We start from the raw sequence: 17142 nt of genomic DNA on the forward strand, positions 1-17142 counted from the left end.
TACTGTTTTGTTTAATTTATTCAAACATTATTTTCAAAAATATTGCCTTTTTGTCAGAATGTACCCGGCCGTGTAGTCAGGGATGTTGTTCAGTGTCAGCTTGACAAATTGTTAGATGGGGCTGACATTAGCCCGGCCCTAATAATGGTTGGTAAAACGTGCGGTCATCTGGTAATTCAGGGCCTGATCTTTGCGGTATACTATAGGGAAGGAAATTTGCCCGTATTGATCACGCCGAGATTTGTTCCACATGCCGTGAAGAAGTCCGGCTCCGGATTTTAATGTACGCAAAGAAATTCTGGGGTTCGACATTGCTACCCCTTAACTTCCACATAATCTTGAATTCTATTGTATTAATTCACAACGTTCATTCACCACCAAATCTAACATAAATCAATGTTTTCATGGAATCTTAATGATTGAAATATCTAATGAACGTTTATTTACATTAGCTACGAGTAAACATTGCAGTCACGTGATCAACATAAACCGTACAAAATGGCGGACGTCATGAATTATGTTTTGATCGTATTCATTATGCTTTTATTCGGTATTTATCCATTTTGATGTTTATAATTTAAAACCCGTTCTAAGCGTCAAATGGCCAACAAAACACGACACATACTACCGCAATAGGATGGTTTGTTCTTGATTCTGTAGTCCACAAACTAGGCCTTTGCCATGCCATTATTCTTCAATCCATTCAATTCAATTCCACATCTGGATGGATGTTCCAGATTCCATTCAGATTCATCAATTCATCAGTCAGATGCCTGGAATAAATTTAAAACCACCCAGTTCAGTGTCGTTTTTAAAATACCGTGGTTATCCCTTGCTGCCAAGGCCTTTGATTTCAAACAATTCAGATTCGAATCTGGAATTGCATAAATACATATAAATTGTTTATTTGATTGTTAGGATGTGAAGTATTGGATTGTGCACGCTCTTCATACAGCTCTTACTCTAGTAGAAGGTTAGTCGATTCTCTGCGAATTTTTTTTTTGAATGCGAAAAAATATCGTTTGATTTTGATTGTGTTTTCTGTTCCAGATACTCGTACTCATATTCATACAGATCTTATCGATCCCCTTACCGAACTTATCGCGCTCCCTCCAAATACTCCTCTTATTCGTACAGTAAATCTTACTATGTTCCATCACGTTATTATCAATATCGATCTCCATCTTCAACTTATAACTCGAGAAGTTCAACCAATTACAGATCATCATCGTATAAATCATTGACTTATTATTCCAGGTCAGTTTAAACAAACACCTTCATAATTAAACCACCATTCAATACAATATTTCTGCTGTCAATCTGCTGTCTGTACCCTGTACCCCTCAGACAATCTGCTGTCTGTATCTTGCAGCCCTTCAGGCTATCTGCTGTCTGTATCATGCAGCCCTTCAGGCTATCTGCTGTTTGTATCATGCAGCCCTTCAGGCTATCTGCTGTCTGTATCTTGCAGCCCTTCAGGCTATCTGCTGTCTGTATCTTGCACCCCCTCAGACAGTCTGCTGTCTGTACCCTGTACCCCCTCAGACAATCTGCTTTCTGTATCTTGCAGCCCTTCAGGCTATCTGCTGTCTGTATCTTGCACCCCCTCAGACAGTCTGCTGTCTGTACCCTGTACCCCCTCAGACAATCTGCTGTCTGTATCTTGCAGCCCTTCAGGCTATCTGCTGTCTGTATCTTGCAGCCCTTCAGACAGTCTGCTGTCTGTACCCCCTCAGACAATCTGCTGTCTGTACCCTACTTCCCCTCAGACAATCAGGGCGCAGTTGCTCACAAAGCTCTCATTAAAACATGTTATGGGTTTGTGTTTCTAGATTAAGAAGATCTACATATAACAGAAGATATTATTCATCTTTATCAATGACTCCATATTTTGCGATGTATACTTCATTTGTTGGACGTGGTGTTTATGCGCGTCGCTCAGGATCAACGCTTTCTAGTAAGTTGTTGACAATTCTTTCACAAGTCACAGTCAAATTTGATAAATTCATCACTATTTTTAGGTTCCGATATTTATTTCTAATTCAATTTTTTCAAGTGTAAGTCGTCATTTGAATAATTCATCGATATAATGATTATCTGACTTGAGTTTCACTGTTATATATATATATATATATATATATATATATATATATATATATATATATATATATATATATATATATGTTTAAGGTGGAACATGTAAGAACTATGATTATATAAATGGAACTCAGTTAGGAATGTTTCATTGCCCGCTGCCGTTCGAACCGTCCGATTACACCTATTGTTGCGGTTATTCTAAAGCTGAATATTGTTGTCGTCTCTGGGATACGTGAGTATAAGATTTGAGGCTTTAAAGGAATGGAGTTCAAGGCTAAATAACTAATTGTTTTCTATTTTCGCAGTCCTGGTAATACAGCTGGTGTCGTGATCGGAATTATTCTTGGCGTTTTAATAATTGGATTAATAATCGGATGTTGTACTAAATATTGTATAGCTAAACATAAGGCTAAAGTCAGACCAAACACAGGCTGTAAGTAAGATACAACATACGACAGTGCAACCTAGTTACAACAAACTTCAGGGCACCAGAATATCTGGACCCAGTTGCTCAAAGTTGAGTTAACCAGTGGATAATTGATATAATGACAATTAAAAGTTCATAGTTACTATGTATTTATCCGCCAGTTATCTTTAACCAACTTCAGCAACTGCAGCCCCTGTTCCTGTTATAGCCAATAGTTCACTGTATCCACTATGAAATTAGTATAATTTTCTTATTTCATACACAGTTTTAAGTCTGTTGTATGCGATAAATCATTACGACGACGAAATATGATTTTGACGATTTGCGGTAAAACTTTTCGTTCAGATGTTTTGTTTATTTCTCTTTCTAAAGCTGTAAGCGTTACGTTTACATCAGGAAGACCGGCAAATAATCGACGAATTCAACCTAGCGTTATCCGTCCATCGACGACATCTGTGCGACCAGCAGCGACACCGTAAGTAACTACATCATTCACTCCTCCTATTACTGTTAGTTTCTAATGATTGTATGTTTATAATTGTAGAATAACTGGACCGGCGATAGGGGTACCGGTTTATCCGCCACCCCGGAATGATCCTGCTTATCCGCCATCTTACCCGCCTCCGGCTTACTCATCGCTGATGCCTACAGCTCCTGTACCGCCCCCTAGTGGCCCACCTCCTGCCTACACGCCTCATATACCGGCGCCCTCTACATCAGCAGCTACACCGAGTCCTTTTGTATATGAAGCACCTTCGTAATACAGCAGGGAATAAACTGAACGCTCCCATTATTTTATTAGATGGTTTACAGTAAATCACACTGAATGCTCGCATTATTTATTAGAAGTTTTACGGTAAATCATCATTTGTTTGCAATAAATCAAAGTAAATATTAGTTGACATTAGCTCAATAATTACAATTAATCACCATGGCAATGATATATGAATTGGGTTGTTTATAGATAGGGAGAGGGAGGGATGGAGAGGGGGAGGGAGAGAGGGGGATGGAGAGAGGGGAAGGGAGATGTGTTCATAGAGTAGATTTTACTATATTTATCATGTCAAATACAGAGTTGATATTTTGATTGGTGAAGTTTGTAAAGTTACCTCTAGGGTCTCAAGAGATTCTACTTTGTTAATGATAAATACTGCTCATTGTTAATATTTCATCATAGTTGATTATTTTATGTATAAACTGCACTGAACTGAGTTTTTATTGTAAATAAAGGCTTTTTAACACTTCTGCTGAATATTGCTCTATATATCCGTCCACTTACATACATAGTCAGTTAATCTGTGATAGACATTATATCTATTTTACTATCGCTATTTCTGCAGCAATTCTCAGCGTTAAATAAAGAAAACGTTTATATTTGAAAACTATTAAATAGTGACCACATGGTGGCGTTTTCACGAACCGGATCTTTATAGTGTTTTCCTAATCGCACATTATTTATTAACTCTTCTATTTTAGGAAGGATCTATGTATTACACATGTAAACTGTGTATTCTTTAAATATACTTTTTAGCATTTAGAATAAAATATCTTCATTTGTTGTAGAAAATCTATTCGTTTTTATTGAATGGTCTTTTTACCCCTTTGAATGTCCTGTATCCAATTGTGACTTCATTCCAAAAGTGGTCCTTCCTAGAGTTGTTAGATTGGCTATAACTGAGATGGTTTTGAATGTAAGCCATGAGTGTTTAATAGTGGACTTGGACCGACGTGACTTCTCTGTTGAAAGTCGACTCTGAAGGTGAAATATTGGAAACAAGCCGGACAACTGCGGAAACGGATCTTAAGTAAGTAACTACTCTGTCGACAGAAAAATAAATCAACAACCAGCTTTTATCTTGTAAAAAGTGTGTATTTCTCTACAAAAATACTCAAATTGGCAACTGATTTGAAATGCAAAACATCGTGATTAATTCAGCGGATGACAACAGTTTAATGAAGAGGCATTGTTAATATAATCAATGACAACTACCGTGAGCGCAGCAGCTGTGAACGTGTGATGTGGATGATGATACAGAACTGTTATTTGGTTTTAATGATTTCTTCACAATCGCTTTACTGAGAATTTCATACGTACATGCAATATCATAAACAAAATCTTCAGGTGAAATTTCGTCGACTTTGTAGCTGAAAATAACACAACAGAACAATCAGAAATATTCCAACAGATATGGTAAGACCTCACTACAGTTCTGGGCCCAGTTTCGCAAAAACGATTAAAGCTTAAATCGATTTAAGATAAACTGAATTAATGAAGAAATTAAATCGATTTAAGAGTTAAACCTTTTTGTGAAACTGGGCCCTGGGTAAAGTCACACAGTCGTGACTTAAGTCCAAAATTGGTCTTAAATCTTAAGATTGGTCTTAAGTTGTTAGATTGGCTTTAGAACTGAGACGGTCTTAGACTGGTCTTAAGTCTAAGCCATGACTATGCAACTGGCCCCATGTCATTAATATCCCAAATCTCCCAGGGGTTAATCATGGAGAAGTTTTATGAAAATATGGGTTAACGAATTTTGGTTGCAAGCGTTCAATATGGGAGGTGTTTGTTGTGGAGGAGAGGCATTTGTTTATATGATTGAATTATCTTATTGTATTATGTTTGAAAATTGATTCATAACAAACTTACTTCAGTTTTTCCTTGAAGAATTTCAGCCCATCTGGATTATGTTTGAATGTAGTTAACATGACTTTCTTCATCTGTGTTCTAAAAATAGAATAAAGCCACGATGAAGCATTGAAGAAAATGCTAGAAATGGATCATTAGTTAGTTTCATGTCAACAACTTACTTATGAGCTAATAATTCCAGAATAAGCATCAAAAATTTACCGAGTCCTTTACCGCGAAATGATTTCTCCAGCTGAATTTCATAGCTGAAATTACAATAAATTACCAGCATTTTATTCATATCGAAGGAGGTCATGCTCATTACTGCTGAATAGGGGTGTTAGGTTGACTGACCAGTAGAGCACCTCGTCCCCCTCTTCTAGATCGAATCTAAAATGGACAAATCCGACCGGTTTATCTTCACTCCTCGCTATTAAATACCACGCTTTGTCTTCGGTCATTTCTTCATATTTCTCTTTATCTTTCCAGCCCCATTCACTATCTTCATATCTATAAATATACAATACAGTTAAATATCATTTTCAGCTCTCGGCTTCGCAGTGTCGTCGCTAAAATTGAGTCTAGGATTTCAGATATCAGAAATGAATTGCAACTCTGTCCGAGTGCAGTAGAATTGAGATCTGTTCATGAAATATTCAGTTTTTTTCCAGATGAAATAATGCTTATTTCTAACAACTTACAAAGATTGCATGTTATCTTTTAATAATTTAAATGCCCATTGAACGTCATCTTTACTCAAATCACAAACTTTTTTACTTTCTATCGAAACCTGTAACCTGTAAATATATATCGTGTCATTTTTACCAAAAGGTAGAAATTTATTTCAACAATTGAAACTTCAAAGATGTCGGCGATTGACTTACTCATTCCTCTCGTATTTCTTGAAAGGGAGGAAGAATTTCATGGGATCATCGATCTGTAAAATGAACAATGATTACAAATTCTATTCAAAAGATTCAGCAATGATTCCTGAAGCTGATCGAGTATAGTATTTTACCTGATTGGCGTCATCTACTATTTTCAAGGATGCCTGTAATTTCGCATTTTCCTGTTTTGTAAGACATTTAAAGATTAATTTAAACAAGGTTTTATCATCGATCGGGTATATTTATATTATACACGTTATTTCTACCTCTTTTCGTTTTAATTTTCGTTCCTTTCCTTTCGTAGATTTTCGCTGTAAAACAATAAAAACAAACTTTGAAAGATTGAATTGGTTTCGTAAATCGAAGGAAAATGCCGTTTAAATTTAGTTCCGATCAATTATGTCACTAATAAGATATCAATCAGTTTGAAAATCATCTCAACTTACACCCATGACTTTCTCTCAATCAATTAAACAATCTATCTGCAGCAAAAACAACTTCTTTTCCTGAATAATTAATTCAATATAGAGAGGGAAGCGGGCTCATAATTACTTTGGCAAGTGAGGAAAGGGCGGCTCCGTATCGCCGTGGTAAATGACCCCGCATGCCACAGTAAGAATATTGCGCGGGTGAGTTAGTTCATAAGTTCACCGCTAAATAAATACATAGAGGCAGCACCTGACGGTGAAGATCTGATACAGGTCAAAATCCAATATGGCAGCGCCCATGAATTTGATAGTTGGTTCAGAAATTGGACTTTTAAAAGGTATTTCTACTAGTTCGTGCTACCTCGAAGGGCCTCAACCGTATCAGATTAAAGTTAAGAAAGGCCTTCATTATTAACTTAACTTCGAAAACGTTATTTAGAGTTTAAAATGATTTTTTCATGTAACGATCTCGTGTCCAATGAGTCGAGATTTAGTAGCGGTGGCAGCACCTGCCGGTTAAGTCAACGGTTCGGGGATCGACGCCGGTCTCAAAATTTCATCCATTTACCTTATTTTCAGGCATCAACGCACAGAAAAAGACTTTTCAAAATCTCAATGACATAAAACACGTAGATAGAAATCATGAAATATGTGTTATGTGCTGGGCTGATAGTGAACAAGATGAAGTATGTGGACGTGTGGTGACAGTTTCTGATTTCATTCTTTAGTTTACATTATTAAAATAATGAGTTGTAGTGGTAAAATATATCTAAAAACTGAATGATTATTGCAGGTGAATATAGGTTTAAAGAATCACACGGTGAAGACTTACTCTTGTGAGTCTGGTGTTTTAAACAATCAGTTTAAACTGGTAAATGTAGAAGGACGACTTCGCGGTTTGGCTCGAATTGAAAGGTAAATATTCTAATCTTATGAGAACTCGTGCCACCAGCTCTCCCGCTAGATGGCGTGCGTGAAGTCGGGATTCATTTAATACTTGATTCCTTGAAAACTGAATTAAATAATTGTTTCTATGACTTCGAATCTCTTTTAAGTATGAGAAATAACCATAAAACTCATTTTGGCAATGTTTACATTATGAGAAACTCATGTTTGTCCAATATTTCTATTTTTGCTCTTTTTGTTGCAGTGATTTTGTTACTTGTACTGAAAATGGACCGTTACAGCTTCAAAATAATACCGGGGATAAGAAGGTAAATCTCAAATTAACTGATTATTCATTAATTGCATATTCAAATTAATTCTCATCTTTCACCCATTGATTTTACAGTTAGAAATTACTGTGGGAGAAAATATTTGGTGCATGCAACAAAATTCATCGACTCCAAATCATATTGCGACTGGAGGCAAAGAGAATGATCTGAAAATATGGGATTTAGAGAAACCAGAACAGCCAATATTCAGAGCTAAAAATGTAAGTCAACATCATCCGGTTCCGCAGTTCAGCATCCAGTCCCACTGTTCAGCATCCAGTCCCACAGTTCAGCATCCAGTCCCACAGTTCAGCATCCAGTCCCACAGTTCAGCATCCAGTCCCATTATTCATTTCGTAATATTTAATTTGTTTTAGGTGAGAGATGATTGGTTATGTTTACGTGTTCCTATTTGGGTGATGGGTGCACAGTTTATACCTGATAGTGAGAAGATAGTTACTAGTACCGGACACCATCAGGTTTGTTATTATTCTATTAATTAAACAGATTTAACCTGTTGATTTTAACAGCATTTTGATGGCATGTTTATTTTCTATGATAGGTTCGAGTATATGACCCTTCGACCCCACGGAGGAGACCTGTTATAGACATGCAGTACGACGAATATCCACTTACTGCAATGAGTCTCACGAGCAATTCAAAGTAATAACTATAATTCCTCTTGATTACATTTCAAAAAAGAAAAATTAAGATATTTCCAAAATTGTTGTTAAGATTTGAATGGATTGAAAATGAATTCTAGTCAAACTTAAACGATAACCGAGGAATTGGATCCCGAGTTTCAAATGATGTTAACCTAATCCTTTATTCTACAGCCAGATAGTTGTTGGAAATACACAAGGAAGCATGGCATTATTAGATATAAGACAAGGTTTGTTCTCTTTTAAGATACTGACCTCAGAATCAATTCTATTTTATGAAGCAGTTCTAGATATGTCATATGTCATGTTTTCGTTGTAGGAAAAATGGTTCATAAATTCAAAGGATTTGCTGGTGGAATCCGGTGTATTAAATGTCACCCGACTCTTCCGTACATCGCTAGTTGTGGCCTCGATAGATTCCTCAGAATTCACGAGATGAACTCTAAAAAACTCATCAGAAAGGTGACTATATTTTAGCTATCGAAAATGAAGCGATTTTCAATGGATTTCATTTTAATTCGATAGTTTTCTTTTCCGATACAGATTTATCTAAAATCAAGATTGAATTCAATGGTGATGAAATCTGACAATTGGGGTAAATTACTGGACCAAAGCGAAATGTTAGAGGAGTCTAAGACAGATGAGAAGGAGGATGAAACGAGTAAATCTACTGATGATGATGAGGAAGCTGAGGATGATATTGACGATGAGAAGCTCTGGGATAATATGGAAGTTGTTACTGAAACAAACAGAAAACGGAAATCGAATTTAGAAGCAAAAAGTGAAAATAGGACGAAATCATTACGGAAACGGAAAACTGCCAGTGAGTTCAATAACTTCAATCAACATTCATCATTTATTTACACATATCTTTGATTTTTCATCCTCTATTTTTAGGTTAATTGTTGGAAGATGCATATTAAGTCTCAACTTGTAAAATAGATTCCAAATAAATGGATATTGTAAATTATAATCCAATAGAGGTGTTGTTGTGCGATATCTTCGGCGGGAGAGTTTTTAGATCCAGCGACATCAGAGGAGTGGGTATGCCTGGATTGAGTTGTTTCGACCGTTGTGAACAAGATCTACAACAAATAGTTGACTCCGACAAACTCTTTCACAATTAATACTTTATTTACAAATAAATCTTTAAAAATATCACAAAAAATCACAAAGAGATATTAAGTTATTATCATTATTATGAAGAAACCAGCAGCAGTAGAACCACAAATTTAAATTCTCTGATATTAATGAAATACTATTTTAAAGCATAAAATCTAGGATAATACAGGAAAAAATGTAAGGCTCACGACAGAAACGAAATCAAATACATTCGTTCTTTTTAATGCAGTTTGAATAATCTGTTAGAACTATGCATGTCGTCAACATATCTGAAATGGAAACAAAAGACAACACGATATAGAAACAATTAGACCAACAAATTTTGCTGTAAATAGCTGGTATTTCAATTGAGTTGAGGACCACCCAGGACATTATTCTAACCCTGAGTAAGAGTAGAGGGGCCAAAGAAGAACTTCAAGACTTGGAGGACTGAAACCCTGCCACCATCTGGGATTGAATCCTATGAACCCTGGATTGACTTGACCAAACCCCTCCATGAAGTTAGAAATCTAAATCTACCTGGTCATTGGGCTATTGATGTGCGGGAATCTCGTAGTTGGTGGGAACGCTGACATCGACGGCGGTAAACCTTGACCAGTTCCCCAGCTAGGTGGCGCTGATTTCTGTGCGTGTCCTCTAGACGGATAGATTTGACGTAAAGTTGACCACTCCTCGCATCTCGTCGCCGGGCTCGATATATGTAGAGTTACCCCTCGGTCGTAAGCTCTTAATGAAGCGTCACTCGGTGGTATCCAGTATCCGGCTGGTCGGGGTAATGCCTCGAGCGGTGGAGCCAGCGGTTTATGTCTCGCTACTGGAGCTGTACTACGCAGATCTGTTGGAATGTACCTCTTATTCACCCAAACTGTATCACTGTGTTTTGGAGCCGCGTTATTTGATTCGTAATTGTTCAATCCATTTTTATAACTCGAATATGCGTATTTATAAGCTCCAAAAGCGCCTAGACAGGAAGCAGCCATTTTGACGCTATTCAGTTGTCAATAGTAACTCAGGTGGCGCCAGCTGCTGGTCACTGTATACAAGGCACCAGCGGGCCACCACCGGCAAAGGCTGTAAAAGTGTTGGGAATACTTTGGAACTGACTCGGATCGAGTCATCCGTCGTGAACTGGCGTCAGTCACTACAGTGTGCGGAATAACAGTAACTGTTTTGTGGTACCGAATACCAAAACCCCTGAACTCATTCTTTGTGCGGACTACCATTGACTGGAACCATCTCCCCGAGGAAGTGATAAACGCTTCGTCGACTGAAGCCTTCAAACGGCGGCTCCAGTCTATCTAAGTGCAGTTAACCCTATATCCCTCTCTAACGAAAAACCAGAATCGGTTGCTGTTGGCGTTACTCATCAAGATCAAGATCAATATACTATCAAATAATTCAAAACTTGCACGCGACGAATTAAAACAAATTCAAGTTCAAAAAAGCCTTTCCTAAAGTCCGTGAGTGCACTGAGCATCGTACAAGGGTTCCTGATTAAAATGCCCTGGATAAAAAAACAGGAACATTGAATTTGAATATGAATATGTCTCAGACAACGTTCCACGCCGCGGGCCAGCGCAGGTTTGACCCGATATCTCGATAACATTGTTCATTCTACGATTAGATTCACTGTACGTGTGACAGATTAATAGTAATTCTGCCGGACGTCTTTTCACATTCCGAGGATTAACTCTCAGTGTATAATGGGTGATGTAAACATATTTCTAAGTCTGCTCGCTGGATCTCTAGTGAAAGCAGCAATGATGATGTGGGCACAGGGACATCCGGTTCGTAAAAGGGACTGGGAGAAGGTCGGGACTGTGTCGGAACTGTTCGTGCATCCGTTAAAATCTGGACGAGGATGGAGTGTGACAGAGGCGCAAGTTGAGTCAATCGGACTGCGATATAACGGGGTTTTAGACAGGTAAACATTAACAATATCGAATCCGATGCGTCCGGGAGTTTTAAAACGATTTATTTCAATGTTTCGACCGTTGTGAACAAGATCGGCGAAAAATTCATACTCTATTATGACAACTTCTCATTTCTCATGAATTGTTTTGTTATATTCAATCTTGTAGCCTGGTCAAATGGTTCGATTGACTGCACTCAAACAATATACATGTAGGCTAAGCAGTAAAGACGCTATCTTTACTACTCATGTACTTATCGGGTCGTCTTATGTACGGTTATTCCCAAGGGCATAGTTATCAGTTCTGATTCTAATTTTAAAACAATAGAACCAAATCTTAACTCTAGACATAAAGGCCACGAAACTGGTGTAAAATGTCTAGTCATGGTTTGACAGCCAAATATGACGCATTTATAAAATGCCCTCAGATAAACAATGCCTGCAAAAATGTCTGCGATTTAAAAACTAATGAAAATTAAAATGGAATTTCTATAGCACGCGATATTCCATATCGAGATTAAGATAAAACGGTCCAAACGGTCTCTGAAATCAAACTTTCTAATTCTCTATTTTTTCCAATCATCAATAGGTTTTATTTGTTGACGAATTCTGAGTACAGACGTTTGAATATCCGCATGGAACCGACTATGGCTTTAATAGAAGCGAGTATACACGGCGATGACGTACATTTCGACGCACCAGGAATGAATACTTTAATTCTACCAAAACACATCAAACCAACAACTGAAAATCAATTTGAATGCACGTTAGTTCTTTTATTTTGATTCTTGTATTTGAATTAGAATTACATTAGTGTCCTCCATAAGAGGCTTATCTGCTTTATCCCATGTTAAGATCTGCGCTGTGCCCCTGATGCCAATTCTTGGAATGTTTATTTACGACGATTATTGCTTTGGAAAGTAGACTTTTACCGGTAATATTCGCATATTGGGAGATAAAAAGCCTTACGGTTAGCAGCCGCAATACTTAAGATTGAATGCAGCCCCGGTATTCCCTGCATTACAGTTTGGTCCTTATCGATATGCTGTTTATTTCTATAGTATAAAAGATAAACTACATCGTGGAATCGACTGTGGACTCGAGGCTGGATTATGGTTCTCCACGTATCTGAAACGAGAAAATTTAAAATTCATAATTCCCGACAAAATGTTAAACGAAATTCGTCCGGTAAGATTTGACACCGAATGCTCACCAATGTAAATGTCCATATGTAAGGCGGCGGATGATTCGCTTTGAGAAACCACCAATGAAGTACCGTAAAGTACCGTATCTGAACTGATAAGTTACAAACCCTTGGTATTTGGCACTATTTACTGACGTACTGTATTTGTATAGTTGTAAGACTTTATAATTTAATATATTTCAGTTTAGTAATTTCTATTTTATCAATCCTCAAATGGTTTTATGCCAATCATCGGTTGATGATTTGAACAGCAGATTAGAAAACTATGAAACAACTGTGAGAGAATTTAGACCTAATGTAGTAATTACTGGTCCATCAGCTTATAGCGAGGTATGTTTTATTGACATCCTCACTTGAATTTAATCCCACAATCAGATTTTGTTGTCCACGTTCGCTTCGTTTCTTCGTTTTGCTATTGTTTTTAGGATGATTGGGAGGAAATGCAGATAGGTGATATACATTACAAAATGACAGAACCTTGTCTTAGGTGAGATTAAGCGTCATCGAGAATTATTAATCGTCAGGAATTGGTTTGGGTTTGTAAGAAGTATTTAATGTACATTTGAAACAATTTCCAGATGTCTTATAACAACTGTCAAAGCTGAAACTGGTGTTAGAAATCCAACGATTGAACCTCTTAAAACATTAAGAAAGTGAGTAAAAAAGTGTTCAGTTCAGACCACTGCGCTAAGAGTTGTATTTTAACTAATCGCATTTATGATTGCAGATATAGAATGCTGCCCACTCACCCGGCCGGTCCCGTGTTAGGCAGATACTGTGAGAATACTACAACTGGTGAAATCCGTGTCGGAGATCCTGTTTACATCATTAGACGTCGTCAATCCACAGCTTAAATACAAATCACTAGTCATTCTATTTTTGTTGTTAAAACGTGGACAAATAAGTAAATATTGAAGGGAAAATATGCATTGTTTTCCTCTTTTGCGTTGAATTTTCAAATTGTTCTCACACAAGATCATGCTTACATCATTGCGTGGTTTAAATATTTGAGGCGCAACCATAATGGCAGGATTGACGATTGAATGGAAAGGAAGGATATCTTCAGCAAATGTTTTGAGGAAAAAATGCTAACATAAGACTTGTTGAATTCACGTGTGGTTTTTATTAAAAAGATAAGAACACATCTAGATTATACATCGAACTAATAAACGGTTTTACATGATTCCGTTGAAAATTCAAATATTTGAATACAGTGGACCTGAGCAGGAGTCGTTAAAGCTTACGTTACACACGAATTATTCAGGAACAAAACGACGCATTGAAGTCATATCCACTAAAATATGCAACTCAAGTAGTATCTAAATCTACTGTCATAATCAACATTTTAGTTCTGGATTTTCATTTTTTCTGCGTCTAAAAAATCAAAATATATACAAAAACGTCTTTTCTAAGTAAGTGTAAGTGATGACTGTTTAACATCCGCTACAGCCTGGTTTCGTGACGTCACGCACCGGCGTCGACGCGTTCAATTTGATCGTGTTTTTATTTGTATCCGGGATATTTGTGCCTAATCGATCTTTAATTTCTCTGGCCATCGTGAAAAATGCTTCCGAAATATTCTTGGAATCTTTCGCGCTCGTCTCTAGGAATGGGATTTCTAATTTTTCGGATAAATCCTGTGAATATTAAAATGAAGTATTAGAGCCAAATCAGAGAAAGTTGATACCAGTAAAACCCGCTGCTTGAGTCGTCGTAGTTGTGACGATCATTAGCCGCGATCACACGAGGACGATTTGGCCCGGGCCAAATTGGCACCGATCAGGCTCTGGCCAAATTTGGCCCGTGCCTAATTAGAGAGCGCGTTCACACGCAAACCATTCACTCGATACTAGATAATGCTCAAACAAACCGAAGTGGATCATTTCCGGTGCCAGTTGCAATTCAAACGCAATCATTTGTCTGGTGCTAAAATTAGGCTCGGGCCTGGTCCGACGTTTTTGGTCGGGCCAAATTTGGCCCGGGCCAAACAGGCTCGGGCCCATTTGGCACCCGTGTGAACAGTTGTTCCGGGCCAAATATTGTGTTGATCGCTTATCAGAATCACGACTTACACATTTGGTAAATTGAATTCGAAATATAAATTGGGACTCAAAATTAAGATTAATTCAGTAAATGTGACGACTTATTCAAATGACTTAAGTTATACTTACTCTTCCAGTGTCAAAGTCGACGACTCGTTTGTGTGATAAATCTGCCTTGTTTCCTATCAGTATTGTGCTGACGGTTTTCCGAGAATTCACCGCTATTTCGTTCAACCAACCTTTTACATTATCAAACGTGACCTATATAATAACGTGTAATAGTTATTCAATAAAAAGTGCGATCAATGTACTCATATATCGGTGACATCGGTACCAGTTCCACATTGTCTATGTAATATATATATGATTTGATTATAAATTGAATTGAACTCATTAGTAATACAACAAACTGCTGCAAGTGTAATGACATTCTGTGGAACCGCCCACTCCCCCCCAGTTGTATATAGTTTGATAACCCTACTGCGGAAGTGGATCCAGGTATTTTCATTAAGTTGCATCATTCTTACCCCGTCAGTGATATCATACACCAAGAATATTCCATCTGCGCCTTTATAATAGGAAGCGACGATGTTTTTAAATCGTTCCTGCCCGGCGGTATCCCACTGAAAAATACATTATACTCACTATTTACTCATTTAAATAAAAAGAAACTCGATGGTTTATACTAAATAGTAATCGGTTCTCTCCCACCTGATAATTAGGACCCAACAGTTCCCCAGTCATGAAGTAAGATCAAGAATTGCTAATTCAGCCCTACGGTGAAATTCATTCTTACCAATTGAAGTTTAATTTTCTTACCATCCATTTCAATTGTGCGTATTTTCTTTTAAAAAAATTATTGAAATAGAATAAAAATCAATAGAGAAAGTAAGAGTAGTAAACAGACAAGAACTAAAGAACCTGATAACACCGAGAGTGACACGAAGCCACCAGGTTCCGGAGGTTCCGGAGTATGGTAATTTTCACTTACGAAATCTACTCCAATTGTACAAATGAATGAATCTGTAAATGTATCATCCTGAAATATGAAATATGATATGAAAATCAAAATGAACATATTCAATGATTTTGAAAAAAAAAATCACAAACTCTCGAAATTATAGTTAAACTATACTCACGGCAAAGCGAATTAACATGCACGATTTACCAACTCCTGAATCCCCGATTAAAAGGATCTTGAAAATGTAGTCACTGAAATAGGGAGAAAATTCGAACCTAATTTTCTTTCAATTTTCAGGAAGAAAATGATTATATTTGACGGAAGCTATTGAATGAACACTACTTACTAGTCATAGAAACTTTCAGCCGATGCCGCGTTAAAAGCCATTTTTCTGTTCCTGGTGTTTTAGAGAGATTCAGCAGAATGTTTATGTTTATATAGTTTGTATCGGTGACGCTCGGGTATTTCCGTACATTGCGTGGTTTCGTTATCGTGGAACTTTATAACTTTATTGATGACTCATTTTCTGTATTGCGCAGTGTTTTCTATAACGTGTTAGATATCTATATTTAAATGTGACAGTGGATCTTTGAAACACATGTATATATATTTCTTATGAAAAGTTCTAATAATGGTACATCTTTTCTTTTCGGACTCAAAAAACGACTGCCGTTCAGGGTCCGGTTTTCTAGACTGGTATTTATTGCTTTTGACCCTGGGGCTAACTCACTTCATTATCAATTGAGTTAATCTGCTGGGGCCGGTTCCATAGTCGAGACTTAAGCCCAAAAAAGTGGTCTTAAATCTTAAGACTGGTCTTAAGTTGTTAGATTGGCTATAGAACTAACTTGGTCTTAGACTGGTCTTAAATCTAAGTCATGACTATGCAACCGGCCCCTGGTTTCCATGTGGCTCTTAGTATACGTACCTTGACGGTTATGTTGGGCTACCCGTCTAGCGTCTCAAACCGACGATAGACAAAATGATTTTGCCACCGTATAAAAAATAGATTGACCATTAATCATTTAAAATCCGATAAAATAATAGATTACACAAAGTCTTTCTTTGGAGAGATGAAAATGTATTCAAAAGTAGATTTCACAATATTATTGAACTATTTCATATTTTACTCAGTAGTTCCATATTAACCACGAGTGAATCTGGATACCACTTAGAATTAACATAATTTACCACTGAAATCTGTAAAACCAGGAAATTGATACCTATCACCGACATCATTGCACTAATAAAACGCATTGTGTATAAGTTATTGGTAATTTGTATTCGCACTCATTTTTTCCCTGTAGTGGAAATGCTCCAAATTCACTGTCTACGCCTCGAGTTCCTGCTGTGCCCGTACCCGTGGCCGTGACCGCGATTACTGTTATGCCCTGCAAAAGTAAAATGAGTAACTTCTTTAAGACTTCGAGTTTCAATTTGACGGTGGCGGTAATTCCGCCTGATTCAAATATATCAAGTATTCTAGAGATATGTTTATAACCAGTACTGATATATCAACGTCGAATTTAAATTCCAATAACGTGTGCTTCAATTAACTCG

At 37.2% G+C, this 17142-nt stretch overlaps 5 protein-coding genes across 9 annotated transcripts; 3 read left to right on the forward strand and 2 right to left on the reverse strand.

Annotated features, from left to right (window-relative positions):
- The first annotated feature begins 497 nt into the window (after positions 1 to 497).
- LOC141914933 (uncharacterized) lies at positions 498 to 3490 on the forward strand. Of its 2 annotated transcripts, XM_074806281.1 has the most exons (9): positions 498 to 550; positions 919 to 973; positions 1051 to 1257; positions 1833 to 1957; positions 2191 to 2329; positions 2403 to 2530; positions 2897 to 2999; positions 3069 to 3312; positions 3358 to 3453. In XM_074806281.1, the coding sequence occupies exons 1-8, from the start codon at positions 499 to 501 to the stop codon at positions 3283 to 3285; spliced, it is 1026 nt and encodes a 341-aa protein (XP_074662382.1). In that variant the 5' UTR covers position 498; the 3' UTR covers positions 3286 to 3312; positions 3358 to 3453. The 2 variants fall into 2 exon arrangements, with proteins under 2 accessions (XP_074662382.1, XP_074662381.1); XM_074806280.1 differs by having other exon boundaries at positions 3069 to 3490.
- A 904-nt stretch (positions 3491 to 4394) lies between these two features.
- Positions 4395 to 16087, reverse strand: LOC141915278 (uncharacterized). The gene is made up of 15 exons (XM_074806761.1): positions 15929 to 16087; positions 15761 to 15833; positions 15613 to 15660; positions 15418 to 15465; positions 15149 to 15244; positions 14751 to 14882; positions 14016 to 14216; positions 6304 to 6348; positions 6169 to 6219; positions 6035 to 6087; positions 5852 to 5947; positions 5505 to 5660; positions 5333 to 5416; positions 5172 to 5249; positions 4395 to 4669 (listed from the first exon to the last, which is right to left on the reverse strand). The coding sequence occupies exons 1-15, from the start codon at positions 15967 to 15969 to the stop codon at positions 4501 to 4503; spliced, it is 1371 nt and encodes a 456-aa protein (XP_074662862.1). The 5' UTR covers positions 15970 to 16087; the 3' UTR covers positions 4395 to 4500.
- On the forward strand, positions 6710 to 9376 carry LOC141912566 (WD repeat-containing protein 74-like). Of its 2 annotated transcripts, XM_074804954.1 has the most exons (12): positions 6710 to 6803; positions 7045 to 7151; positions 7259 to 7380; positions 7616 to 7679; positions 7757 to 7900; positions 8057 to 8158; positions 8242 to 8342; positions 8516 to 8571; positions 8661 to 8803; positions 8885 to 8936; positions 8982 to 9164; positions 9239 to 9376. In XM_074804954.1, the coding sequence occupies exons 1-12, from the start codon at positions 6752 to 6754 to the stop codon at positions 9241 to 9243; spliced, it is 1131 nt and encodes a 376-aa protein (XP_074661055.1). In that variant the 5' UTR covers positions 6710 to 6751; the 3' UTR covers positions 9244 to 9376. The 2 variants fall into 2 exon arrangements, with proteins under 2 accessions (XP_074661055.1, XP_074660347.1); XM_074804246.1 differs by having other exon boundaries at positions 8885 to 9164.
- LOC141914862 (uncharacterized) lies at positions 9557 to 10543 on the reverse strand. Its single transcript, XM_074806225.1, has 2 exons — positions 9983 to 10543; positions 9557 to 9732 (listed from the first exon to the last, which is right to left on the reverse strand). The coding sequence occupies exons 1-2, from the start codon at positions 10441 to 10443 to the stop codon at positions 9684 to 9686; spliced, it is 510 nt and encodes a 169-aa protein (XP_074662326.1). The 5' UTR covers positions 10444 to 10543; the 3' UTR covers positions 9557 to 9683.
- On the forward strand, positions 10948 to 13492 carry LOC141914183 (mitochondrial amidoxime-reducing component 1-like). Of its 3 annotated transcripts, XM_074806026.1 has the most exons (8): positions 11261 to 11387; positions 11545 to 11646; positions 11965 to 12141; positions 12437 to 12563; positions 12763 to 12909; positions 13005 to 13066; positions 13158 to 13232; positions 13307 to 13492. In XM_074806026.1, exons 2-8 carry the CDS (start codon positions 11624 to 11626, stop codon positions 13431 to 13433), a joined length of 738 nt encoding a protein of 245 aa, XP_074662127.1. In that variant the 5' UTR covers positions 11261 to 11387; positions 11545 to 11623; the 3' UTR covers positions 13434 to 13492. The 3 variants fall into 3 exon arrangements, with proteins under 3 accessions (XP_074661826.1, XP_074662127.1, XP_074662207.1); XM_074805725.1 differs by lacking the exon at positions 11545 to 11646 and having other exon boundaries at positions 10948 to 11387; XM_074806106.1 differs by lacking the exon at positions 11261 to 11387 and having other exon boundaries at positions 11406 to 11646.
- Positions 16088 to 17142: the final 1055 nt, after the last annotated feature.

This window comes from Tubulanus polymorphus, chromosome 1 (assembly GCF_964204645.1).
Source record: "Tubulanus polymorphus chromosome 1, tnTubPoly1.2, whole genome shotgun sequence".
Lineage (NCBI taxonomy): Eukaryota > Metazoa > Nemertea > Palaeonemertea > Tubulaniformes > Tubulanidae > Tubulanus > Tubulanus polymorphus.